General features: G+C 50.5%; 1 protein-coding gene across 1 annotated transcript in view; it reads right to left on the reverse strand.

Annotated features, from left to right (window-relative positions):
* The window catches only part of CENPS (centromere protein S), a 263,548-nt gene extending 236,894 nt beyond the window's left edge, over positions 1-26,654 (reverse strand). The window contains exon 1 of the mRNA XM_069609967.1: positions 26,488-26,654. Within this exon, the coding sequence (XP_069466068.1) occupies positions 26,488-26,520 (33 nt within the window). The 5' untranslated portion in view covers positions 26,521-26,654. The remainder of the gene's footprint in view (positions 1-26,487) is intronic.
* Positions 26,655-27,048: the final 394 nt, after the last annotated feature.

The raw sequence follows: 27,048 nt of genomic DNA on the forward strand, positions 1-27,048 counted from the left end.
CAAAGCCGATCAGCTCCTCAGATTGGCCTGCACTAAACTGGAGGTGTACTACGCAGAAGACACAACCCAGGCTCTAATCAGGACGAAACAAAGCTATTATGCCAATGGCAACAAAGCTAACAGACACTTAGTCAGCAAAGAGCCGCCGGTGAAACCATATCACGGCACTGAAAGATCAGAAGGCACAACCCTATACGGGGAAAAGGCGAAGCTGCTTTTAGCAACATCTCACTTAACTAGCACAACAACAGCCTCCCCCAGGTTGTAGCCTCAGCAGGAACGGTTCATATCACACGCCAAACTCCAGCACGTATCCGCAGCAGACAGACTAATGCTGGACAGTCAATCACAGCCAAAGAGATTGAGGTAGTGATCAAAACCCTATCACCGAGGGCCCCGGGCCCTCATGGCTATCCGCCGAAATTCTTTAAACTGTTCCGCCCCCTCCTTCTGGGCCCGATGACTGACCTCTTCAACTCCTTCTGCGATACCGGCAAGATAACTCCCTCTATGCAAGAGTCCATAACGATCATGCTCCTGAAACCTGGGAAGGACCCGAGGGAATGTACGTCATACAGGCCCATATCAATGTTAAACGTAGATGCCAACATCTACTCCAAGGTTCTGGCGAACAGACTGGCATTGACCTTACCATCTATCATAGACTCGGATCAGACAGGCTTTATCAGAGGGAGGAACACAGGAGACATCAGGCGAGCCCTCAATCTCATTGAAGTAGCCGCGCAAGAACTACAGTAACTAGCAGTGCTAACCTTGGATTCCACAAAGTCATTGGATAGGGTGGATTGGACCTTCATGCGGCTCACCCCCGAGGCGTTTCAATTTGGTCCCACATTTTGTAGGATGCTGTTGGCCAATTATCAAGCTCTGAAGACCTCTCTAAGGCTGAACCAAAAACTCTCATCCCCGATCACTTTCTCGTGTGGGACGAGACAGGGATGCCTGCTCTCCCCATTTATCTTCGCTTTCGTGATGGAACCATTTGCAGAGAGAATCCGCCAGAACGACGATATAGGGGCCTGAGAATAAACAGTGATCAATTCAAGAGGTGACCCTCTACGCGGATGATGAGTTGATTGCCCTCACCAGCTGTCATACCTCGCTCGCCGCCACTTTATCAGAGCTGGAAGCCTTTGAGCAGCTGGGAGGGTTTGCAATCAACTACTCCAAGTCGGAGGCGCTCGGAGCGCACATGCAAGAAGAACCCATGAGGAACCTTCCGAAAATATGCCCACTAAAATGGGGAACGACATCCTCGTCCTATCTCGGAATACAGCTGGTGGTGGACCCTAAACAACTATATGCAGCAAACTCCCCCCCCCTCTGTTCAAAGAACTAGAAACCGACCTGAAGAAATGGGGTGAAAAAGAAATATCCCTGCTAGGCAGGATTACAGCATGCAAGATGAATCTGTTGCCTAGATTCCTGTATGTATGCTAGTCCGTTCTGGTCCGCCTGCTGAAGCAACCCCTAATGCAGCTGCAGAAACAGATGTCGAAATTCGTTTGGAAAGGGGACAACGCAAGAATCCTATTGAAAGTGATGACCGGAGCAACCAAATGGGGGTCATGGGGTTGCCCAATCTTACAAACTACTATATAGCAGCTCAGTTGGCAAGCGCTACGGACCAGACAAACCCCCCCAGAATGGACCCGGATGGAACAAACTAAACGCCCCCTCCGGCTAAATTGCCTGCTACGCGTATCGGGCATAGCACGCAGAGGTGGGAAACCCACCCTGACACCAACCAGAGCCACGGTGGACACGTGAAAGTGGGCCCTACGTAGGATGAAACTCCCCAAAGGCTTAGGCCCTCTCCCCAATCCTTCGGAACCCAGATTTCACCCCCCGGAATGGACACGCACACTTCAGCAAATGGTCCTGAGGGGGACTCCGGAACCGGTCGCAGCTATACAAGGATGGGGCCCGCTCTCCTTTGAAGAATGCAAAAGCTGCTTTAACTTGACGGAAGCGGAGAGGTTCACCTACACCCAGATTCGGGATTGGATCTCATATCCTGCGGTATGCCGGGGGGCCACAAGGGACCTTCACACCCTAGAACATGCAATGCAGGAAGGTCCACGTCGAAAGCTGATCACCAAACTTTATAAGCTGTTGCAGGTCGACATGCTGGCATCTAAACCAATGTACATGGCCAGTTAGGATGCAGACCTATTGCACCCCATTGAGGACCAAACATGGGTGGACATTTGGACTAGGATCTCCTCAGCCTCTAGATGCATAACTAACAGGGAATGCGCGCTGAAACTCCTCCACCGCTGGTATTTACCACCAGTGCGCCTTCACTACTTCTGGAAATCCATGGACCCACACTGCTGGAGGCTAAGTGCTGCTCGAGGTACCTTTTTCCACATGTGGTGGGAGTTCCCAAAAGTGCGGTCCTTCTGGGAGAAGGTCCTACAACTCATTGAATCCATAACCCAGCGCAAACTGCCTATGGACCCGGAGGTGATCCTGCTGGGAGTGCCGGCCCCGGACTCCTGCCCAAAGGCTAGTCACACTGCCAAACTGATCACCCAGCTGCTCCTTGCAGCTAAAATAACCCTGGCCTGGAAATGGAGGACGCCGGAAGGCCCTCTAATTTCACTATGGTGGGTCAAGGTCTGGGAGATCCTGGTGGCCGAAAAAGTCACGGCGGCAAGGGAAAGAACATTACACCACTTTTCGGACTGTTGGGCCCCAGTCCTGGACTACCACAACCAATCTTCGGCATTGACCTTCCAACCACAGATGGTGAAACTCTTTCTTAGACTATAGCAGACTCTGGTGGTCCGAGAAACCAGGGACAGAGAGCGGAGAGTTGGGGAATCGCCTTAATGTAATCACTATATCGTTATAACTGCCTTACAAACTGCTAAATGTATTAACTCTGCTGTACACAGAAATAAATAATTGTTAAAAAAAAAATAATATGAAAAGACAAGGAGTGGTTAAGAGATGCTTGGCTGCATTTAAATGAAGGAGGTGCCCGATTTTTCTAATATTTAGGAGGTTGAAGTAAGCTGATGTTGCAGTTTTGGAGAAGGTGTGAGAAGGATCATAGATGACGCTGAAGTTTCTAGCTGAAGAAGAGTAGGGGAAGAGTCAGCTGGTAACTGGATAGGCAGAGAAAGAGACGAGAGAAGAGCTTTTGACCGGGAAGAAGAGCACACCATGCTGCTTTGTTGGAGTTGTTGGCAAAGCCATCCAATATGTAATGGCAGAGAGACAGTAGAGCATTTTCATAGAGAGATCAGAGGAGAGCTCACGAAAGGGACGATTTGGGTGTCATCCTCAAAGATTTGGTACGAGAACCCAAAGGAGCAGAGTGCCTGAAGACCAGTTGTGTGTAAGAGAGCCTTGAGGAACTCTAACAGTTAGTGGAGTGAGTGGAGAGGTGTTGTTGCTCCAGGAGACAGAATTGGAGAGGTGCAAGGTAGGATTCAATCAAGGCAAAGGCTTGATTGCAAATCCAACAGTGTCAAAAGCAGCAGAAAGGGGAGACCGCTAGGGGGCGCATAGGATGGTGGACGTGTGAAGCTCACGCTCCATCCTCCTCCGTTGGGCCTATAGAGCATACTACTCCCCAGCACGGGATCCAAGCCAGCGATTTGGCTGGAGTCTCCCCTGGCCCGCAGTTAAGACCAGTCGTGGAGCCCAACGTAGCAAACCCGTCCCAGATCGGTGAAGGAGACACAGAGGCTACAGGGGCGTGATCGGAAGGTGCAGCCACCGTGCAGCGAGTGACACCTACGGTGGACCCCTGAGGCCTTCTCAACAGGGGATAGGATGAAGGACCTTCATGGTGGGCCCGTGGGAATAAGTAAACTCAACTCAGGTTAGCCACGTCCCAGAGGGGCAACCTGACGACCACTGGGGCAGGGCCTCCACGAGCCTCCCAGAGTGGATCGGACCAGAGCCGGATCATCGACAAAACACTCGAGAGACTTGAATAGCATGGAGGACGGAGAGAGACGTAACCCTCACCGTGCAGAACCAGCACAGCCAAAGAGGCGGATCCACGGGTGTGGTGCCCGACGGCGTAGGACCGAGCAGCCACAGAGCCACAGCACAGTCTGTGGCCGCCCCTGGGGACACTAGAGCTGGAGCTTTCCTGAGGCGGGCACCTCAAAAGAGACCTGGCCGCAGGGTTTGTAGCAGTCGGCCCCAGCCTGAGTGCGCCCCCCCCTCCACAGTTGTGTGGCCCGGACACAGGGGGTGGAGACCCGTGGACCCCTGCCGCCAGCAGAAGGAGCCAGACTACGGCGGGAACAGGTACAGAGGGGGGGGGGGAGCCGGATCTGGGAGACCGACCCAGACCGTAGTGTCCCTTGGGCCCTGTTGCCCTCAGAAGCGGGACCCCGATTGGAGACCCAACCCCATACAAGAGGTCGGGAATACCACACCAGGAAGCGCGGGATAAAGAGGACCTTAAACAGTAAATCTGGCTCAGTTACCTACGGCCCCCTCTGCTCGCCGTACACCCACCCAGGCACTCCTGTCACTGCAGCGCTTCAGGAGGGCATCACAGGAGAGCGGAGGGTCCCATCAGGCGAACACAGTCAGTACATCAGCGGGGGATGGCCCCCCCACCCCTGCACTCACCAGAGAGGACCTTAAGGATATTTACAAGAAATCAAGCGACCAGAACTGATATAAAGGCCTCAATATGCAAGCTCAGGGGGAGAGTAGACACAATGGATGAAAAGATGGAAGGAATGGAAAATAACCACTTGCAGACAGACCTCCTAGACATTAAGTATGAGGCGAGACTAACCAACCTTGAAATGAGAGGAGGATATGTTGTTAAAGATGGACGATCTTGAAAATAGAGAACGCCGTAACAACCTCCGTATTCTTGGGGTTACGCAGCAAAAAGGGGAAACGACGATTGAGGTTGGAAGTAAAGTTCAAGGGCTGATAAACCAACTGTTCACCCTGGAGGGAGGCAAAGAAGTCCAGCTTGAGAGGGCCCATAGAGGCGGAGGTGGCCCAAGATCCATAGTGGTGCGCTTCCTCCGCTAGAGAGAATATGGAGGTGCTGGAGAAGGCAAAGAGACTGGAGAGCTTCATCTTTGAGGGAGACACAATCAGAGTTTACCAAGACCTCTCCACCCTGACACTTACCCGCCGCAGGGAATCGCGTCCCCTCACTCAGTGGTTCACTGGACAGGAGATCAGATACAGGTGGTCATACCCCTTTGCCCTGTCCTTCGAGAGAAATGGAGTGGATTACCATGTGACGAGCTGGAAGGAAGCCCTGCAGGTGCTCCAGGTCCTCAGAAGCGAAGGGGCCTCTCCAGAAGGAGACGACCTGCCCCCCCCCCCCCCCCAATTCTTCCAGAGCGCCTGAAGGCCCCTGGGCCCTCAAAAAGAAGATGATGGGGAAGAGAAGGTTCAAGAAACCGAACACGTGGAGGGGGAATGGGCTAGGGAAAGCCAATGGAGCGACACAAAGTTTTATACAGTCATAATGTGCAAAGTTGGACCCCTGCCGGGGGAGAGGAGGGGATAGAGAGAACAATGGAGGACCACCGCTTTATGGCATCTCAAATGTGGGGGGGCTAGACAGGGTACTGGACGGACCAGGGATAAAGAAAAGAAAGAAGGGGCAAACCGAGGATGGAGAGGATGTGAGAAACCAGGTACTCCCCGATGGCTACTCCTGAGAAAGATGGCCGGGTCGCAACACTCAGGATAGGGACCCCGAATGTGAAGGGCCTATATTCGCCCACAAAACGCTCCTTGTTGGGTAGAGAGATGCAAAATGCTGGTGGCGTGCGGGGGGGGGGGGGGGGGGGAGAGACGTATCCCGGGCCCCCACCTGGGCCAGACATTCTGGGCGTCTGGCCCCATTAAGATGGGGGGAGTCAAGATCCTGATCCACAGAAAGTACAGGCTCTCAGAGCCGTCAGTGTGGGGCAGAGCAGATGGAAGGGCGCTGGTGGTCTCTGGGAACCTTGCCAACACCAGGATAACCCTGGTGTCTCTACTGCCCAAACGTAGGCCAGATGCAATTCTTGGAGGCACTGAGGGAGATTCTAGACAGTGTGGAAGGGCTCCTAGTGTTGGGAGGGGACTTCAATATGTGGGCCGACTGGGAAATGGATCATAGGGGTGAGCTCACCGACCCCCCCCCCCGGGCGGTAGGAAGGGGCAGGCGAACCAGGATTTCACGGGTTTCATGTGCGACCAGGATTTGGTGGATGTCTGTTGGGACACCCACCCGACAACACAGGGATACACCTTCCACCCGGCAGCCTATGGTTCCAACACTAGAATTGATTACTTCTTCATGGAGCACCAACAGGCCAGTAGAGTTAGCAAATCTGAGATCCGTCCCGTCAGTTGGTCAGACCACAACCTTGTGGGTGTAGACATCAATGTCCGGGCTTAAATCCGGGGTCCCTGTGGCGCTGCAACAACCAGCTTTGGAGGGATGGGGTCTTTAGGGAGGAGATGGGAGAGGCCATCAAGGAATCCTTAATGACACAGGAGAGGTGGAGAGGGGGACGGTGTGGGACGCAGCCAAAGCAACCTGATATGGGAAGGAGCGGCAAAGAAAAGAATTAGGACCATTAGGGCACATCATTTAAGGGGGAGATACGCCACCTGGAGAAGGCTGAGGGAAAGGGGAAAAGGGGGGTGGAGGGGAGAAGAAAAGGGACCGGAAGATAGCCAGAAGTAAGCAAGTCGAGCTAAAAGAAATAGAGACGGGGAAGGTAGTCTCTAGCCTTCAGTACCTGAGACAATACTACAAGAGAGGGGACAAGGCAGATGCAATGCTGGCGGCCAGGATCTGTGGCCAACAGGCTGAGAGGTAGGTCGATAGGGTTTTGGAGGAGGGAGGTATGGTTGAGTCAGAACCAGAGGCGGTAGCAGGCGAATTTGCCAATTACTACGAAACCCTGTATGGTGAGGAAGGAGAACCAGATAGGGAGGCGATGGAATCCTATTTGGAGTGGGTAACCCTGCCAACACTAAGGGGCGGAAAGGCCTTGGCATTGGACACCCCAATCACAACAGAGGTGGTCCTGGTAGCAACAGCGTGCCTGAAAATAGGAAAGGCCCCGGGTGAAGATGGATTCACGCTGGGTTTCTATAAAACCTTCGCCGGATTACTGGCGGACTTCCTGGCAGGTCTATTCACAAATCATGGGAACCGGAAGGGCCTCCACTCATTTGGCAAGGCATTAATTACTGTAATCCCCAAAGAAGGAAAGGACCCTGAATACTGCCGATTTTATAGACCCATCTCCCTCCTGAACGTCGATGCTAAGCTGTTTACCAGGATAATTGCCACGAGGCTGGAAGACCTGATGCCGAGGCTTATCCATTCAGATCAGGTAGGCTTTATAAGGGGCAGACAGGGAGCAAACACAATGTGAAAGACCCTACATCTCATGCGTGAGGAGGCGGCCAGCGGGGGTAACCCGGTCCTGGTGGCCATAGATGCAGAAAAGGCCTTTGACCGGGTGGATTGAGGCGTTAGGGCGCGGTTGCAGCCCTCCCCGGTGTGAGGTCGCTCGGGTCTGACTTCGCCCTCTGCGCTTATGTGGTGACTGGTGGTAATGGGTGATACTGCTCAGGACTGCTCCTGCGTGGATAGGGGGCGTGAGTATGCCAGCTTGTACGCCTGATCCCCTTCCAGACCCCTTCTCCCAAACCGTGGTACCCGTGGGATGCGCTGTGCCTGGAAAGCTCACCTGTTGATTCGTTTTGGCGAGCACTCTGTCCCGCTGCTTCTGGCAGGGGCGCTTGTATGATCTGGACCGAGTTCCTTCACTGGACCCGTGCACGTGGTAGTCCAGTCCTGCTGCGACTATGCCACTATACTCAGGTAAGTGTTCCTGTTTGCCTTTGTCTTTCCTCATCCGTTTTTGTTGTATTGTAAAGTTTGTCGTCTTGTATTGCTGTCCGTTCCACTTTTGATGTTTGCTCTTTTGCTTTCTTCCCTTGCAGCTGATGTTGCCGGCCCGGCAGAAGTTGCGAATGAGGAACGGAGCTGCAGCGATACAGTAGCTGGTAAGTTGTTAACTAGGGGGCGCGCGGGGTTCAATTGCGGCGCGGCCCTAGGACGCATGTCCTAACCTTGTCTTTCTTTCTTCTTCACAGGGTCAGAGTTCGTGGATGCGGAGTCACTGGATGTCAGGAGATGAGTCTGCAGATGAAGCGATGAAGCACCGGTTTCCTAGAGGTGAGTATGCAGGAGAACGCCTGGTTTTCAAAGGTAAGTAAACTGGTCCAAGCGGCGGAGAGCGTCACGTTGCATGCGAGTGCACAGTAACGCGAAGCACATGCCTTAAGGGTGGAGCAGCTTATATAGCACAGCTTCTGAAGCCACTCCCACCAGGTTCAGCCTGTCTGCCACACTCAATGAGTCAGCACATGAAGACCAGGCCTAGGGAGCCACACCGGATGAGTCAGCACATGAGGATGTTCTCTGGAATAAAGGCTTTCAGCTCCTGGAAAGTTCTTGTAAAATAAAAACACTCCTGCACTGAAATAAAGTAAAAGCACTCCTGCACTGAAATAAAGTGTTCCTGCTCACATCTCTATATGAGCCTGGCGCCAAAGGCGCCGGGACTGAGTCCAGCCAGGGCCCCTGTGTTTATGGGTCCCAAAAGGAACATAAGTGATTCAAGTGACCCATTGCCTCCATCACTAGATAGTGTGGTTTTTGTGTTATGGGGCCTGTGGCTATGACACATAGGGTATTAGGCAAATGTTGTCTGGGTGTGGGACTCCAGCAGGCCATTTGTGCCCTCTATGAGAACCCGTCAGCTAGGGTGACGGTTAGGGCGACTCTCCCGTAGCTTCTGACTCCAACGGAGGACAAGATAGGGTTGCCCCATGTCTCCACTCCTCTTCGCCATGACCGCGGAAACATTGGCGGAAGAAGGGAGGGGCATAGAGGTAGGGGAAAGAACCTTTAAAATTGGCCTTTACGCAGATGACATTATGCTGCACCTGCGACACCCGGCTCAGTCAGTCCCGGCAGCCCTCCAGGTAATATGAAAGTTCGGTTGCATCTCTGGTTTTAAAGTGAACATAAGTAAATCAGTGATCGTCCCCTTCGCCCCGGATCCAGACAGAAATCTAGAAGAGCTGAAACCCCTGGGCCTCCAAATTCAAACAGAGGAGATAAACTATTTGGGCGTAAACATAGTAAGACTGGATAGGGAAACAAGCCAGGCCAATTACCCCCCCATTGTTCGATAAGATTATTTATGGAAATGGAGAAATGGAGTAAAGGACAGATATCATGGATGGGAAGACTCAATGCAATCAAAATGAACCTTCTCCCTAGAGTGCTTTACCTCTTCCAAATGCTCCCCATTAGGGCTCCGGAGGGCCACTTAAAAGAAGTCAAGCGGCACATTCTGAGGTACATATGGCAAGACAGGAAACCCAGGGTGGGCTATGAGACACTTGAGCTCCCGAAGGAAAAGGGTGGGGTTGGCCTCCCAGATCTACAGGCATATTACAGGGCTACACAACGCCGGCCCTAACTCCCCATCTTAGAGAGGACAAGGATAAGCAATGGGTATATCTAGAAAATGACCACCAGCGCCCAGTCACAGTAGGGGAATAGCTGTGGGTCCCCATTAACAAGTTCCCAAAGCAGATTAGAGAACACCCCTATCTGAGGACTATGTGGGAGGCTCTGGTGGGAGGGAGTAGAGCAGAACAGATTACCACTTGGCCCTCACTGATGAGCCATATCTGGGCACTGCCAGTCAGAAACGTAATCCCAGAGGTAGGGCAATACCAGACCTGGTTTGAAGCGGGGCTCACTAGGATTGCCCAGCTGATACGTGGTCATAGGTATCCAGGACCTCGAAGAGGCGCTGGGCATCGGTACAGTATCTCCCCTTCTCTACCTTAGACTGAACGGGATATTTACGTCCGCAAACTTGAAATCTCTGATACGGAGAGACCTCACTCCAGTCGAGAAAGTCCTGGCCACGCAAACTGACCTGAAGGGGCTCATTTCCGTACTCTATAGGGCATTGCTAGAACCTAGGGGAGAGGCAACCAGGAGTCTAAGAGCAAAATGGGGAAGGGACCTGGGCCTGGAAATGAGGGACGGACTCTGGGCTCGGATTTGCAGGAGGGCCTTCAAGACCTCGATTGCCTGCCAATATAAGATGGACGCCGTAAAATTGTTACACAGATGGCAGTACGATCCGGTGTCGCTCGCTGGGATGTACCCGGCAGTGGACCCCCATTGTTGGCATGGGTGCGGGGAAAGAGCCAACTATTGGCATATGTGGTGGTCCTGCCACAAGGTGCAGGTGTTCTGGACGGAGGGGTTTGGATGGATTAGAGATGCAGGCGAAGGGGGGTTCCTACAGTTTGGACCCCATCCTAGTACTCTTTGGCCTAGAGAAAAGAGACGAACAATGGACAAAGCTCCCGCCACTGGCACATTTCTTACTCCTAGTGGCGAGGGCCCGTCAGGCCAGACACTGGAAGAAAACGCATCTCCCTACAGTGGGTGAATGGGCAGCGACAGCCAAAGACTTATACCTCATGGAAAAAAATCACTGCCTCAATCCAAGGTAACAGCGCACCTGTGGAATCGGAATGGTCCCAATTTCACAACGTCTTTGGCGCCACAGGAGCCCAGAAGTAAGGTAAGGATAGATACACGGACTCGGCCCTATTAGTCATTCTACCTAGACTCTGAAGTCATACACGGAGAGAGTCCGAGCCTACTTGAGACCAACAAGCCCAGCCAGGGCCCGATGCTGTTAAGCGACATGAGCTTCCCGATCCGTCCGTCCCGAGACGGCTCCTTCAACGGGGGGCAGAGGGGGTTGTTTAACTGAGGAGATCTTTAATGTTTGGAATGTGACGGGTATGTCGCCCCACTTTGTTTGCTTACAAGCTCCCCGTTTTTCACCAAATGCCAATAAAAAGATTTTTTTTTTAAATGCAGCAGAAAGGCCAAGGAGAATTAGGATAGATAGGTTGGAGTACTTAGGAGAGGCAATGAAGTTGGACACATTCAGGAGAGCAGTTTCCGCGGAGTGAGAGGAGGGAAGGTTGTGGAGGTGTAAGAAATTGGTAAGACGGTTGAACACAACCCTTTTGAGCACTTTAGGAGTAGTACAGAAGGAGAAACAGGGTGAAAGTTAGTCGGTAGGTTCGTGTCAGCCCCTTGCTTTTTTAGGAAAAGGGATTACCACAGCCGTTTTGAAAACAAATGGAAAGCAAGCTGAGTCAAAGGACAGGTTGAAGTTCAGCGAGCTGAGAGGCCACCAAAGGGGCAATAGGCTTGACTAGCAGAGCAGCAGGATGGTCTGATGGGGCACAAGAGGGGTTAGCCTTCACTAGTAGAGATAGTACTGTCAGTATTACTGTGACTAAAGTGTGAGATGGAGGCAGAAGATCATGGTAGAGTAGGCAGTGCAAAATGTAGGCAGAGGGAGTGTGAGGAAGGTCAGACGAGCGGGTCTAATTTTATAAATGTTTGCAACAAAGTATTCAGCTAGGTTATTAGCTGCGAGAGTGGAGTTGATAATCATAGACAAGAGTGAGTTCAGGGTGCCCTGTAGCCGGCGAGGATGGTTGGAGTGAGAGTTCAATGAGGGTTAGGTAGAGCTCCCTTTTCGCTCTATCAAGAGTGGAATTGAGAGCTTCCCGGGCAGAGAGGTTGAGTTGCAGGCCCTCATGCGAGTGGGTAAGCCTCCATTTGCGCAGCAGCAGACAAATGTGTACGTAGAGAGCGCATTTATGGGGTGACCCATGGTTGAGGATGCTGAGCCTTAAGAGTTGAAAGTAAGCAATGGGAAGTGAGAGAAGGATTGGAAGCTGCGGAAGTGTTGTGGAAGGGGCATCAGGTGTAAAGGAGTGAGAACTATAGGTAAGAGAAAAAGGGGGAAATGGCAAAAGGTTTGCAATACAAGGCACAACTTGAATTTCATTATTTCCCTGCTCGTACAGCCTGTCCCACAGCAAAGTGCTGAAAGCCAGCTCAAAAAAAGGGATAAGCCAACACATTCAGGTCCATCTTAGGCTAGCAAAGGCACATTTAAAAGTGAGACTGCATGTCATCTGAAAAGACTGATACCTCACACAAGAAATATGTGCATATTATTTGCCGTGGGGGAGCGGTGGAATAATAACTAGAGATTGCCATGGGACAGGCAGACAGAAGGGGAGCTGAAACCCTTAATTAGCACTTTAAAAACAAAAGCTATTAAGCGCACTGGGCCCCAGTCATTTATTTACTATTTACAGAATGAAGGTGGGCTACTCACGGATTTAATGGCTTATATCCGGCGTAAGAAAGGGATTTACATACACTGCAGTATTTAGAAACTGCACAGGAGCGTTTTATTTACATTATGCGCACAAGCCCACCTACGATAGTGTGCATGCCTCTCCATTTGGCCATTCCCCTTTGGGGGGAGGGAGGCCGAGTGAGCTCGTTTTCAAAACCCATTTAAAGCACTGCCAAACATCAATGAATACGATTACTGAACATCTAAGTGAACAAGGTGCCATCACAAATCTGGCAAATCATTTGTAGTGCCGGGAGCCATCCAAGACTGAGGATCAGATACCGAGGATCGTCCTGTAGGGAAATCGGGAGATTTTGCGCCAAGCCTTAAGCCTGGAAGTGTTTTTGTGCGGGGGGTGCATGCAAGTGACAGGTATCATGAGTGACAAGTATGACATGACAGAATGACAGTAAAGACAGTGTCAGGAATGAGGAGGCCAAACAGGATGCGAGGTGGAAAAACTTTGGCCACAAGCTTTATTTTAGTACAAGCCATGGTGCGAAAGAAAACTAACAATTACAACATCATATAGAGAATAACAAGAATATATTTTGGGGACAGAGGGATCAGGTGAGCGGGGGGCCCTAACAGGGGGCCCTACTCCTATGTAGGGCCCGCTCGAGGCTGATCCGCACCACCACCCTGAGGGGGTGCTGACCGGCGCCCCCCCCAAAATAGATGACCTAACTTAAGCACGACCCTTGGCAGCCAGGGGGCCAGAAGATATTTCTGGTGAATATGTCCATGCCTTCAATGAACAAGTGGACCCCCTCACAGTAGAACATGGCCCGGTTGTGCAGCGGGATCCCATGCATACAAATTTTGAGGCCTGAAAAATAGGCATAAATCGGCCACTGCCTTATTCAGTTGCGCCTGGATATTTCCATGGCTGTATTGGACTCTACGCCATGCCAATGCTGGCGCGGGATGATCTCGGACATCATCACTTCTGTTCGTAGCCTCAACATGTGAGCCAGGGATCTGAGAGAGGTGCAGATTTCCGCCAGGAGGAGCTTCCTGCCCAGGTGGGGCAAACCATTGCCCCCGGAGGTGGGTGATGAGGAAATTGGGGGGGGGGGGGAGAGCGTGCCCCCAGTAGGCCGGACAATTTGTAGTGGAGGACCCCCAGCGCATGCCTGGTTTGCCCCACCATAAGTGATGGTGTCCTAAAAATGCATGCCGTCCTGGGTTTCCTCCAGCCATCTGCTGGCCCTGGTGATAAATGAGTGGCCCACGATCCATGCCGTTTTGGGAGGGAGGAGAGAAGAGGGGAGGGAGAAGACTGTTATATCAAGTCTTTCCTAATATATCTTTCATAAATCCCCGATTTCCAGCCGCCTATCCCCTTTATGGCTTTTTCTTGCAACCCCTCTATCCAGGCTGAAATGGCTGCTCCTATCCTAAAGGAGTGGGACCCAAATTCAGAGGGATTTCATCCTATTGCAATTATGGTCTTTTTGCTGACCTCAATTGAAATCTACTGAGTGCTGACCCATTTTTTATTAATTTTATTAAGGTGTTTTAGCCTTTCTGTAACCACTTTGGTGTTTAAATCGGCATTTTCTTTGCTCATGATCCACTTGTGTTTGAACCCCCTATGTGAACATATTACATGGTTTCTCCTCGGGGGTGGGTTCTATGAGCCTGGGTTTTAATAACTGAATTCTCTTTCCCTTAACGGGTTTAAAGCCATTCATGGCCTTTGCGTTCGATATGATCCCCCGCCCTTGATTTTGCCCTGGGGGCGGGTGAGAGCAGGGGGTTCTCATGGGGGAGCCTTGTCTGGAGGGATGGAGGGGTCAGTCATGTTTTGTTCCAGGATGGCCCAACCTCCCCTGGAACTGCTGTCCTCTTTGCTTCTGCCTGTGGGTTTAGTGCCATGAAAGTGGCGAACTGAAAACGGGACAGAGCGTCAGCGGCTTTGTTGTCTTTGCCTGCAATGTGCTGTCAAATTAATACAATTTTGTGTTTCAAACTAACTTTTGTAATTTCTCTTAACACTTTCAGAACCAGAGAGCAAGATGCAGCACCCTTATTCAACATGTGTACAACTGCAATGTTGTCTGACCATGTGACCAGCTATGTATTGGTCAGCAGGTCCCCCCACGAGTAGAGTGCCAACCATATGGGGAATATCTCTAGCAGGGTGATATTTCTGGTCCAACCCCACTCATGCTAGCGGGGAGGCCAGTGGCCGGCGCACCACTTGTTACCAAAGCATATCCAAAAGCCTTTACTGCCAGCCGCATCTGTGGACAGGGGCCTTTTCCCCAGCATCATTTATGTTCTTGCGCCATATCACTTTTCCATGGAAATTGCGAAGGAATGACTCCCATTTGGCTAAGTCTTGTGCTATCTCTTTGCCCAAACTGATGTGGTGGTGTGGCTTGGTTACCCCCCCCTCATTTTCAGTTCCGGGCTTCTGTAGAAGACAGGGCCTTGGGGCATGATTCGGGTAGCAAAATTGAGCTTCCCAGCGAGAGATGCATTTCCCGCAGGCTCGCCTTGTCCCTGCCTGTCATCAACTTTATTGCTTTTAATATGTCCTCTATTTTCTTTGGGTAAGCAGCATTCACCCTTGGAAGAGACAATCTCAATTCCCAGGAATGAAGGGGTTGTGGTAGGCCCTGAAGTTTTCTCTGGCGCCCATAGGACGCCCAAGGCCTGCATGGTTTTGCTAAATTTCTGGATGGATGAACTGCATAAAGGTGACCCTGCTGGGCCAGTGAAGAAGAAGTCCAGATAATGCACCATTCTTGCTCTGGGCATGGCTTGCTGGAGTGTCCTTTGTCAAAATGAACTGAACTGCTTGAAGTAGGCACACGCAATGGCGCAGCCCATGGGGAGGCATTTGTCAAAATAGAATCTGTTCTCAAAATGAAAACATAGCCACTGTTAGAGCTCTCATGTACGGGCAGCAGCCTAAATGCTGACTTCATGTCGGATTTTGCCATGAGGGCGAGGCTACTTGACAGTTTCACTAAATCCACTGCATTTTGTACACAGCTGTAGGAAACAGCTGCCTCTGTGGCAGGGATGCCTTCAATGAAGGAGCTCCCAGGTGGGTAGGATAGGTGGTGGATCCTCATCAACTCCCCCTGTTCTTTTTTAGAAACAAGGCACAGGGGGCGGGGGTGGGGGAAGCATAGAAACTCTGAAAGGTAGGAGGTGGAAGGGCCCCTCTATCCTGCCCAGTTTTATTTATTGTTTTGAGGTGGGAGGATTCGCGGCTGCGGGGTGTTCCTTGTTCTGCTCTTCAGCATGGCCTCTTCCAAGGTGTTTGCTGCCTGTTGTCATTTCTTTGCTTCCGATTGGCATTTTGCCACTTTTGCCAGCGTCTATTTTAGGCTTTGGAAGCAGTTTACTCTCCTTATTTCTTTTTATTAATTCAATCTCCTTGTGGTGTACGCCACCATCGCCATAACCACTTTTTGAGGCATAGGGGCTGCTTTCGCCCCTCAATGATTTCTGTTGGGGGCGCCAATTCTGCATTCCGGAACCCTCCTCACAGGCCCCCCCCTTTGGATCATTCAGCTGGTGTACAGGGAGGAGGGGGGCAGGGGTGTAGAATAGAAAATCTTCCTGGAACTCAGTAAATTGCGTTGCTCTGTGTCGTCTTGCTTACAAAGCGAGTGCTTGTTCTGTCTAAGCCTGCATTTATGAGCATGGTAACTCTGATCAGACTTTGCATTGGGGCTAAAATTCACAGTTCATACTGTATGCTGTCTGCTCGTAGTTGCTTTGAAGATAGCTGCGGTATTCTCCTTTCTCCCATTGCAAGGGGTGGGGCAAAAAAAGGGGGGGGGCCTAAAAAATTCTGCCTTGCCTGGTCCTGCAGCAGGGGAGGGATTCCGCTTGCTTACACTTCTTTTGCACCATTGGTCAAACTAGTGTTCGTTCGTTGATCCTTGCTGAGCACCCAGCTGTGGGAAGGGCTGGGGAGGTGCCAGTGCTCCGGCTGTCTTGCACCTCATGGATGCTTTACAGAAAAGCTGTGGTCCCACCTTTCTCCGCGTGTGAAAGCAGTCCTCTGGTGCATGCAAAATGTGGCTTTCAGGTCTTGCAGGCCAGCAATTTAACCGCTGACTTGGGCCATGATGTATTGGAGTGTTCGCCGCAGGGGGGGGGGGGGTCCCCTTAGCCTTCCAAAGTACACAGTTGATCCCCTCGCCTATCTTCCTGTTGTGCCTGCCGTCCATGTCAACCACCAAATGTGCCGGTGTAACGTCACTTTTTTCTGTCAGAAAATCCTATCGGTAGGAAAATCTGACAGGAATTGTAATGTCATTTTTTGCTACCCGTCAGAAAATCCTACCGACAGCAGGCATTGGGCAACCCACCCAGGGGTAGGAAAAAGTGACGGGGTAGGACAGCCTGACCTGTCATTTTTTCCTACCCGTCAGAAAATCCTACCGAGAGCAGGCATTTGCCCTTGTACCAGGGAAGTGGGGTAAGTGGAGTAAGAGGTTATGGAAACAATTCCTCTTTTTTCAGTTTGATGACATACCCAAGTGGATTGAAACCTTTCCCGATGCAAGATCCTCATGGAGCTCGGTGGAGGTTTCTGAATGCCCAACCAGCGTGTGTGTGCTGAGGGGGCAATGTTCAAGGCACTTTAGGAAGTAGCAACCTATAGAGACTGATGGGGGCATTGCTTAAAGAGTCGGAGACTGAGACCCTGCGAGTTCCCGGCAGTATGCTATCACACGTGGGTGGGGTGCAAAGTGCCCTCTTACGGCAGCCCAAACACAAATGTGCTTTCTTCAAAGAGGCGTACAATTTGCAGGTAATTTCTTAATGGGGCGGGCATATTAATGGCAAAATGAGGTAAGCAGATTATTGTGCAAATATAGACGGGGTGTGAGAAAATCACCCCTCAAACAAAAGGGCCCTGCCTCTCTGACTTTCGATCCTGACCCCCGGCCCAGCCCAGATCCCCCATGAATAAGGATCTTGTAGAACGCCAGGCGCCCGCTGCCTTCTCCCTGACATCAGCATGCTTTGCCCTGCCCGCCTCATGTTACTGCTGGGGGAGATGGCTCATCCGGGCAGCACTGAGCATCCACCACATCAAACAAGATCTAAGGCACGGGTACCCCCTCACCCATGGCCTGGGCCGCTGTACAATGGCTGAGGTGTGTAGACACTGCCCAAAGCGCCCCCTCCCCTACCCCTACTGCTTTCCTCTGTACAAAGACGCCTCTGCTATTTCGGCGGCCCTGCCCCCACTATTTAACTATAAGTCATGACTGAGCATGTGCACGCACTGCACACTTTATTTAGTATTCATTTTTGCAGTTACATAGCGCTACAGGCTTCCAAGCGCTGCTCATTACCAACAGAGTATGGTGCTCAGTTATCGACCTCAGCAGGTTAAACATCAAAGCTTTCTCTGAATACGGAACACGATGGAAGAAACCTGGGCATGTACTGCAGTGGGGGCGGATGGATGCGAGCACGCGTGCATGTGTGAAAGAGCCCAGGGGGGCGTGGAGAAACATCCACAAGGACTGAGAGGCCAATGTGGGCAGGTCTACATACAGACTGGTGCCGCAGAGGTCCACTAATGGCAGCGTTCTCTCTGGCCATCTTATGGTCACAGTAAAAAGAGTTTCCTGGGGGGCAAGAGGGGCTGGGGCGACACACAAACATCACAGAGGCAATATGCCCTGGTCATTCTACAGCACAATTCCAACCATGGAAAAGACTTTTGAATAAGTTGCCATAAGTAAGCAAAATGGGAAATAAAAGCAAAAGTTATTTAAAAACTTACCTGGAAAGGCAGCAGCCGTACTACTCAGGTACTATACATCTTTCACCATTCAAGTCAGAAAACAAAGAGGGCTACTACTCCCCAAAGCCGTGCATATAAGCATTTCCCTGCCTCCCACTATTGCCTCCCACTATCCAGTCTTGCCTCTGGACAGCCCCTCACACCTTGCCCCAGTATTTGGCCAATGTCCTTCTGCCTCCTGCCATCCTCTTCACCCCAGCATGCCCTCCCTTTTATCACACCCTCCCATTTGCCAGGAGCCCCTCCCTCTTGGAACTGCCTGCATCCCTTCCCCCCCAAGCCGGTGAATCTCCATGGCTGGTGACTCACCACTAGGTGTTAGGTGTGGGGCCACCAAGAGGCCAGTGTGGACAGGTCTGCATACAGACTGGTGCAGCAGAGGTCCACTGCACACTTTCATTTCTGCCTTTACATAGTGCTACAGGCTTCTGCATTTTGGAGCTTGTAGTATTTATTATATGCCAAATTGACTATGGAACTCCAAGTTCCAGGGTGCAACGCACGGTTGGCTAAAATTATAGGATCGTCCTACCATTTCATACACCATGAGGAGAAACTGTACGATTTGGTCACAGAAGAAGTGTGTTGATAATTGTCCAGTAATCAGGGTATCTGCAAAAAGATAGATGTTTTTGAAGGGGACACCATTGTGTTACCCGACTAGCATACTTTTGTGTTCTTCGCTTGTGTGAGAGCCAGGATCATGACCTAATCCCGTTGAACGTTAAATAATGAACAATGTGCGCATAACTTTTAGTTTCCTCTTCACGTTTGAAACATATGCTCCTTCCTATCCACCTGCAATTAAATAATCTGAGACAATTGGTTCAAAGAAGTGGCTTGCACCCTCTTCGTTCCTCCTGCCGCAGACCCATACTTTTAAATACTTGTGGTGTTTAAGTCCAAAGAACTCAATGCAGCATTCTTAGGCACAATTACCACGGCGGTAATTGTGCTGCGGTAATTTTGTGGAAAAAGGGGTGGGGGAGGTCAGCACATTCACCTTCAGCTCAGAGCTGGAGGTGAATTCTCTGAGTTTCCTGCAAACTTGGGATTGGCAGCGGTAATAGCGTTACCACTGCATTTCTACAACTCCGCCCAACTCCTGATGAGGCCCAAAGTGTCATCTTGACCTCAATAGAATGCCCCTCAAAAACATCCAAGCTTGTCCTGCCCCCTCTTCAAGGCTAAACCGGTTTAGTGGTATGCATAAGAGTGGGTCAAGGTGTCCTCTTGACATGCCGTCCCTCATGGGAACCCCTGGGGAAGAGATTGCTCGACATAGCACATGCACCCCTTTCCATGTCCCAGGAATAGGTTGATGGCCTACCTGTAAATATTTTGCTTCAAGAGGATTTAGCATAAGAATGTTTGATGACCTGTGAGGAATTCGACCATCTGCACATACAGTGTGTGCTCACCTGGGCTTTTTTGACATTTTGTAAGAAGTAGAATGATGGGAGATCAACCTCAGAAAATGTGTGGGGCTAATCCACACACATTTTCCTATGCTCACCGCACACACACAAAAAAAAAATAAATAAACACGTAGTCAAGTGTACTCCAGGGGGACACAGCCTACAGGCACAGTCCTCCCTGTCCCATTTAGCTGGAATGTGACAGCAACCGGGACATTAAAGCAATCTCAGGAAGGGGGAAGGCAACACGTTCCTACTGCCATGCCCAATTAAATATCAAAGGCTCCATGGTTCCGCCCTGCTCTATTGTCAAAGGTTCTGTGTAGTGGGAGCACATACTAATGAGAATGAATTGAGGTAGGCCTGTGAAGAGGCCTGGTCAAAGAACTAACAAAAGCGACAGGAAACACCAACACCTCTTTGTTATGGAATGTGTCAGCTTGAAGCTTGCTCCCACCCCTCTGTATGAAGGGCAGTGAATGTCATGTCTGGGACAACGGTTTACAGTAGACAACCCCTGCAGGGAACCCCCTTTCAGAGGGAAGAAGTATGTGATTTGATGGAGACAGAAAGTGTGTTCTCGCCACAAACCTCAAGGGAGACCTGCACTTTGATCAGGAGTCACAGAAAGCTCAATTAACCAGAGAGACACTTTGAGATCCACAATAGACAGGAAGATGGGTGGGACTTAGTAGTACATGTTACCCCTTACCGTTCACGTTGCAAAGCTCTCTGGTTATGACGTCGCAAATAACAGAAGATTGTTGGTAGGGACCCAGGATTGGTTCATTAAGGTGGGCTTAGCCTGCACCAATCACTGGGGCCCATTTGGCTTTAAAAGAGGGTTGAGCCCCTCTTTTGGCAGATCATCTCACGACTTCGAAAGGAGTAAGAAGGACTCATTGTAATTGGTTATTTATAACGTGCTTAATAACCAGAGGTTTCTAAGCGCAGACCCGGGGATCAAATATGTGTTGCACCATGTCATCTTGCTTCCAAGGTGAGCTATCCGCCTGACACAATTTGGACAATTGCTAAAGGTACAGTCTGCCTTACAGCTTCCACCAGTAAAGGAAGGCCAGGATTTCCTAGAGTAAAGCAGGATCCCTCCCATAAACATATCCCAGGGAACAGAGGGAGATAGCAACCTCAGAGGACCCGTCCAGCAGCTCCAGAACTGCTACGCAGCCAGCACACAGCATACCCCGCTAGGTTCTGCCAGCAAGCTTCCTAGGTGGGAAGTGCCAGAGAGTCTCTGAATAAAGGACAAGGCCGTTGCCTGCAAACACTCTCCTCAGCTTTGGGCTGTGCGCCTTAAAGGATGACACGAGCCATGCGAAGAACCTGGAGTGCCAGCCAGCATCCATCTTTTAAGGATATTTTAGACTGTCGAGCACCGGAATCACGACCAGCTGCACCATTGGCTGTTGTCACAGTGCAGTCACTAAAGCCATCCGAGACGCATTGACCAGCAATCCAGATACGCCAATCGGCACAGAAACGATTCTTGACCCTGAGCCACCGTGTAGGCCAGCCTGTAGCCATCCATCCAGCCTTGCTTGCCCAACTGCCTGCTGCCTGATACCTGCAGCTGTCTCCTGTCTTGAACTTTGTTGCAGGAGCTGCAAAGCATCCTGGGACCAACTTGCCGCTGTTGAGCATCAAGATCATCTCAAGCACAAGGTACGTTTTGGTTCTGTCCCCCTGGTCCTTCTCCAAAGGCCCCTAGTGACATTTACGACCCCTTGCTCACTTGGTGCTGAAACCAAATAACCTTCAACGCTTAAGACTGATTGTTTTACTGACTACCCTCCCGTCAGTATCCATAGTCCATCCCTTTCCTTCATGAAACTGTCTGTCCTCTGTTCCTTTACAGGGTGGATTGCATTTTGTAGTGTGCTAGAACTGTCTGTTATAATAATAATAAAGTAAATATTTTTATACAACCTTGACTGGACAGTCCCTTTTATCATTGGGTAATAATTGTATTTTCGCTGTGTTGCAACTAACCAACGATCCACGACTTTGCAGAGATAAGCCTGCCGTTCCGTCCACGTTACCAAAATTGGACAAGGAAATGTATAAAGTATTTGTGTTTCCAATCTATGATGTCCCACGCAACCAAAAAGTAGAATACATTTCCTTAGTTGAAAGCCCCCCCCCCCACCTACAATTTGACATATTGCAATAAGGCGTATATATTTAGTTAGTGAGGTTACTGTTTTGAAGGCGTCGGCATTTGCACCTGTTCGCAATTGATCTAGACTGCTCTTAAGTATTTATTTGACACCACCCACTCACCAACGTATCTCTGGGTGAGAGAGCTCCAACGCCCCCAGGTTGTTAGAGACGGTGCCTTGTGCCCACACCTCTCAGCCCATTTTAGAGAACCCATCCACAGCTGAGTCAGGAGTCATGCAGTCGAAGTGCGGTCGGGCTCCTGTGCGCCCTGTCAGTGCTGCCTCCTCCCACAAGCACATGCACCCTGTTCTGCTCAGGTCTAATATAATGCCCTGATTTCTGCCCCTTGAGGTCATAGCTTCTAAACTTTGTCATCTGAAAATCACTCATCAAGATCCCTCAAATCTATAATTCCACTCAACTCTCACTACGCCGCTCCCCCACTTAGCGCTTCAATCACCACTCATTTCTGAACACTAACAATTCAGTCAACAACACCCTGCCCCTTCTCCAATGCAGCATTCGCCACCTAATACAATAATTATGTGGTGGAGGGGGGTTATATTCAATTAAATGCACAGAACCAGGATTACTACTACACCGGCAATGGAACCTGGGACTACACACAGAAGAAGGGTGCAATCGCTCCACTCGCCGAGCTATCACAAATCATACAAGGAGCTCATAAGAAATCCGGGTCCCACTTGCGAAAGCCCGTTTCAGACAAGTTGGGCAAAGGGCGATGCCGAGGGGATGACATAGGGCACAAGTTAGTGTCGGCTGGGTGGGCAAGGAGAAGGATGTATGGCCAATGCAGTTACTCTAAAACGTGAACAGTGCAGATAGTCATCAACATCAATGGTCAATGATACTGCTGTTAAGTGGCGCCATGTTAAGTTAAAGGTGGAGCATTTGCACGACAAGAAACATGTGCTGATATATTTAGCCACGTTTGTTCAGATCGAGGCAGAATTCCACTTCGAGGATCATAGCACCCAATCTTTGCAGATAGCACTAAGGACATTGGCGCACAGCCCGTGTCGAGAGTGCTCTGGCCCCTTCCTGTGCACTAGACAGGCAGCACTGACAACACGTCCGAAATCTTTCCAAAAGTAAGAATGTCACAACACAACACATGGGAAAACATTCCTGCATGCGTGTGCCATTTTTACTTTTGGGGTAAAATTCGAAAGCATTTCTGTATTTGTTCTTATACGCTCACAGAACTGGAAGGTGGTGGGGGACGGGTATCCACGTGTTCTATACATATATTTACCCAATAGCGGTGTGCATTCGCGGATTAATGTACAGCATTGTCAACAGATAACATCATTGAATGTTCTGTCTGTGCAGGATTGTGTATTCTTAAAACATTAATGACTGTGAATTCTTAAAATATTAATGGTGTCTTCCTAAATGTATTGCTGCTTCTATCCGTCACACGCAGCGCCTGCGTTTCCAAACACATTCTCACATTTCTCTGGCTCTACGGTGCCGTGCTTTCGAGCTACAATAGTTATACCTACGGCCGCTGTTGTGTACTCATCTGGCACCTCTGCTGATGGCGGGGTGAGGGCTTACGGAGAGCTACAGAAGCAGGGCCTGTAGATCGACCCAATAATGTGCGCAGGAGCCCTCCATCCGGGGCTACTTTCTGGTGCCAGTGTATTACGGCTAGGTTGCTTAGAATTGTACATGCAACCCCACCTCCCCTCGGTTCCTCTCTGATGTACACATGCTTCCTGGCTGCAAGCGACAAACAATACCCGTGGCCGCTGTGTTTGTGATCTTTCTGTCCCTTTTGGAGTTGCTTGTGACACGGCTTCACCCTAATGTGTTATTTTAGTCAGCCTGTCTCTCAATAAGTTAAACGTATTGCACTCCCCCACCCCCAGAAAGACAGGCAACCACATTCCTGGTGTGAAAAAATCCTATGCTTTCAGTAATGACTGAGCAGGAGTACGCATGCGCAGTCAGCAGGACTTATCACAAATATGTACGCGTATGTGAACTAAATGCATTTTAATCACGTTAATAATGCACTTAGTTCACATACACATACATATACATTTTTGATGGATTCTTTAATATGTTTTGCACATTTAGTGCTTATTAAAATCTTGAGAGTTTATGAAACAAAGTGTCCACTGGGTTCAGGACGAAACGTCGCTGGGTTCGTGCTTTTTCCGTTCATTTTGGAGTCGCTCGTAACACGGCTTCACCGTGTTCTGTTATTTAAGAGAGCCTGGCTCTCATAAAGTTACATTTATTGCACTCCTGTGACCCCAGAAAGACAGGTGCACCACGTTCCTGGTGTCAAAAAAATCCTATCCGTTAAGTAATGACTGAGCATGGATAGGATTTTTTGACACATAGTAAAAAGGGTCACCGGCCATCTGTCCAATTCCATTGAAGAGGGCGGAGTACTTGTCAAGCAGGTCGTTAATGTCCTCCAGGTACACCGAGTAAGCAAAACTGACAATGCCGAGGGCCTCGGCCGCGGCACAGCTCAAGAGGGTGTTTGTGCTTACCGGCGAACATAGAAGCATGCAGTGATCTGTGAGCCGTCATGCTCCACCTTCGCCACGAAGGCACCGTCCAACGGCATAGGTTCCAAACCCCTGAATGCAAAGATGCGGGCTTTCGGCGTGACCAGCTTGGGAGGCGTGTCCAAGGCATCGTAATGCCCACGGGCAATCACATTGACTGACGAACCCGTGTCTTCTAGGATCGGGACTGGTGACTTGTTAACCTGCACCACACACCTCGGTTGTCGCCTGTGTTTCGCTTTGAGGGCCCCCACACGAGATGAAGAAAATGTTCTCTTCCTCCTCTTTGTCTACTTCTTCCACCGGGGCATCTTCCTCGCTCTGGTCCACTTGGGCGACATTCGGCGGGCGATTCTGGCGAAGGAACCCGGACTGGGCCTCTTGGCACCATCACGGGGAGGGCTGCCTTGCACATCCGGAAAAAGTGAATCAAATATCTCCTGGACCGAAGGTCCCGCCGAATACAACATTGTTGCCAGCATACTGTCATCATCCGTCACCTGTGCGGCCCTGAAATACATGTCGAGGCGGTCAACCCACCTTTTCCATCTGGGCCCCAGGCTGGATGGCGGACCCGAGACGTCAAATTCAGGGATGGGCTGTAGGGCCGCTGGGGCTCGTGCTTGGGCCATGACGGGAGGTAGTGGCTGAACAACCGGTTGTACCACTGGTGGCGCCTGAGGCAATGGAGCTTGGCCACCTGCTTGGGCCTGAGGAAGCTGCTGTTGAGCTGCTGGTTGTCCACCGTCCTGGGGAAGCTGCTGTTGAGCTACTGGTTGCCGACCGTCCTGAGGAGGCTGCTGACCATCAGCTGGCTGTCCACCGTCTTGATCACCAGATCAATTCATGGGCTTGAGCGCATAGGCACCCCCAGCATGGAACTTGGGGGCCGCAACTCACTCCCACCAGCATAACACATTTCTGACCCACACACAGGCAAATAAAATGTCCAATCTGGTAACAAGGATGATGGAAGAGTATCCACCTCCACATACTGTCTCATGCACAGCAGCTGGACATGATGATGAAAAAGTTGAAGAAAATGGAAAGTCCACATCTGCAGCAGTCTACAATGATGATGAAGAACAAATCCCCAGCTGCAGCAGCGCTTTGTAGGCACGGATGCTCCAAAAATTGAGCCAAGGAGAAAGTGGCTAAGCAGGCCCAGCCATTGTAGCCCTCCTCCTCGCTTTCACTCGACGTAGGAGGCCCAAAAATAAAAAAAAAAATTCGAAAATCGGGCATGGGTACCCAGGTATAACTGCCTGCTAACAGTTTGTCCAAAAATTTGTCCTGGATGCCACTCACCGCGCAAACCGAAGCTTGGTGAGTTTCCACGGCCGAAATTCAAAATGGCCACCTGCCGCGTGGTGAATGCACGGCCTACGGCATGAAACGAAAACCCCAATGATCTCCGCTCCAAAAAGAAAAATTGACGAGACTCTCACCACCGGGCCCAGGCATACCACCGACCTCATCTCCACTGTTGGGGGTTTGTCCTGACCCCCACTTGCGATGCCCGTAAGCCCCCCCAACTAGTATAGACACACACACACACACACCTACACTGCTCGGGCTTCCCGGTCGCACTGTTGCGGCGGGGAACGCCCCTTTTATTTATACTGCACGCAGTGGCGTGCAACGTCACGCCGCCGCATGCGCATTCCTTCAAGGGGGCAGCGCCACACATGCCAACCCTCATGATTTATGCAGGAGACTTACGATTTTTCTGTGAAACATATTGCTATTTTTCACTGTCTCCCGCCGAAAATACTTGTAGCCCCAATGCATTCCTAGGGGGAAATGTTTGTCTCCTGATTTCCCTGTGGAAATCTCCCTCCCAGCAGTGTCTGAATGTTTTTATTTATTTTCATTTATTTGCATTTGTAAAGCGCACTGCAGCCCTTAGGCATTGAGGCACTATGAGAAGGCTTAGGGAGGCTTGATTCAGGGTTACAAGAATGCAGCCCCAGCAGACTTGAAAACAGAAACTAGTTACAGTTAACAATGGACATCGTGTTGGCAATGCTTACGCCCTCGGGCCTCCCATCCGGGAGGGCCCATGTTTAGTAGTTACCGTTCAAGACCGGGTTTCTACAATTCGATTTCGATGCAGCCCCTACCTTTTTTGTATTTTATAGGGACAGGGTACGACCAACAGAACGAATTGCCTTCACTCAAGCCTGCATGGCAGGGCCACCCGTTACATTAACATGACTTATGTTGCTCACCTGTGTGTGTAAAAATAACTCCTCCCCCTCCATGACGAAGCTTCACCTCGGTCTGTGTTTGCAATCCCTTCTTTGTGCACGCGCAAAACTCCGACGAGTTGAATGTGGCCGCGGGTTTTGAGGGGGTGGTGCACATAAAGCTGGCCAACCAGTGAAAGCGGAAGGGGTTGTGCGCTTGCGTGTGACCGTCTTTTTGCAGCGTTGTTTCTTGGATTAAGTGTTTTGATTGGCTTGCGGTTTATCGATGTCAAGGGGGGCGGAGCGTGCACTGTGAAGCAGAGGGGCGGTGTCTTAATAAGGTACACGGCGAGCGGGGCCTTCGAAATGTTGGTGTGTAGGGGCGTTGCCTGGCTGTATGTGACAAATGACACTATAAGGCACCAAAATGCAAGGAATATACAGCCAAACCGTGCATGACCATGGCAATATGCAACAGATTTGTATGTTAAGAAAATATGAAATTGAAAAGACTGTTTTTTTCTTTGTGAATAAACGAGTCATGGGTGTTTCTTTTCCAAACATTAACTTTTCACCATCTGATGAAGACTCGTAACTTTCAAC

The sequence above is a fragment of the Ambystoma mexicanum genome, chromosome 8 (genome assembly GCF_040938575.1).
Source record: "Ambystoma mexicanum isolate Mex_15411 chromosome 8, UKY_AmexF1_1, whole genome shotgun sequence".
Lineage (NCBI taxonomy): Eukaryota > Metazoa > Chordata > Amphibia > Caudata > Ambystomatidae > Ambystoma > Ambystoma mexicanum.